At 40.8% G+C, this 1,317-nt stretch overlaps 1 protein-coding gene across 1 annotated transcript; it reads right to left on the bottom strand.

The window, feature by feature from the left end:
* Positions 1-214: 214 nt before the first annotated feature.
* LOC117343287 lies at positions 215-1,045 on the bottom strand. The gene has a single exon (XM_033905631.1). It carries the CDS (start codon positions 1,043-1,045, stop codon positions 215-217), a length of 831 nt encoding a protein of 276 aa, XP_033761522.1.
* Positions 1,046-1,317: the final 272 nt, after the last annotated feature.

A 1,317-nucleotide genomic window follows, 5' to 3' on the forward strand; every position in this document is an offset into this window, starting at 1 on the left:
AAATTGTATACAAAGTATGCTCATGACATATACAGTAAATGTAAACATTACGGTGTTTGATTTGATTGTATGGTAGTTTTAACGAACCCGTTAGGTTTTTTTGTACAACATGTAACCCAACATTAAAATTTGATGAGATGTTCATTTTCATTGAATATTATCGTATTCTGGGTCATACATGTAATAGAACAAAAGATGCATCGTGATGATGTCACTAATAACTGATTTGGTACACTTCAAACGCTATATCCTCCCCGTATGACGTCACAATAAACTGTTGTCTCTTTGGGTGGTACACAATAGCCATTGGTCGAGTTATTTTATGCAGTCTGTTTAGCACTACTCTGCCCTTCTGTCCGTCAGGTGATATCTTAATCAGGTTCTGGGATTTATATCCACAAACGTACAAATTGTCATCGTGATCCAAACACATTCCTCTCGGGTCAACAAGACGGCTGTTTTCATACCTAAACAATTCATTTCCATCAAGCGTCCGACACAGGATGTTGTCGCCATCTTTATGAAAGAACTTCCGTTGTAGGGACGACGTTGCTATATACGTATTACCACCGGTCTTGGGTATAGTATCTATGGTAACGCCATCCAAAGTAACCATGGAAACAGCTGACCTTGACCCTGCGAATATGACGTCATTTAATACCGACATACACCGGACGTCTACAGGCACTCTTATTTTGTCTTTAATTACGAGGTCCTCATGATTGAGCTGACAGCGTAATACCATACTTCTACAGAGAACAACGTAAACTTCCCCTTCTCCGCTCCCCTTGGTGACGTCATACGGCCAGCCGTCGACTGGAATGTGTCGCACATAGTTATAATTGTCGTCAAACAAAATAAGTTTCTTATTGTTATAATCTGACAGGAGTAGTCTCCCGTCATCAAGAAAACAACCACCAGTTAACATTGGCATCTCCGCCCCGAACAGGAACCAGGACAACCTCCGGTAATAAAGAGCGTTGCTCTGAACATCCTTTACTTTCGTCACCAGGTTACCAAACCGTTTCCTTTTCTCTTCTGCCATTTCATGGTTTCTGTGTTATATTTCTGTTCAGACGTCCTGGTCTGTCAGTATCTAGGACGGACACCGGTATATAGATGGCCTATCATACGGAAGCACATGTCTCGACACACGATAGTACGGGTGTTATCGCCATCACTCAGTATGTACAGCTTGTTTTGTTTATAGAAGATAGACATAACTCGAACAATTGTCACAATCGTCTATTATAAATACAAGGACGTCGTAAAATCATTGTGTGGTATTTCAGTAACAGGAAGGAATAACAACTCTTG

The sequence above is a fragment of the Pecten maximus genome, chromosome 15 (genome assembly GCF_902652985.1).
Source record: "Pecten maximus chromosome 15, xPecMax1.1, whole genome shotgun sequence".
Taxonomy (NCBI): domain Eukaryota; kingdom Metazoa; phylum Mollusca; class Bivalvia; order Pectinida; family Pectinidae; genus Pecten; species Pecten maximus.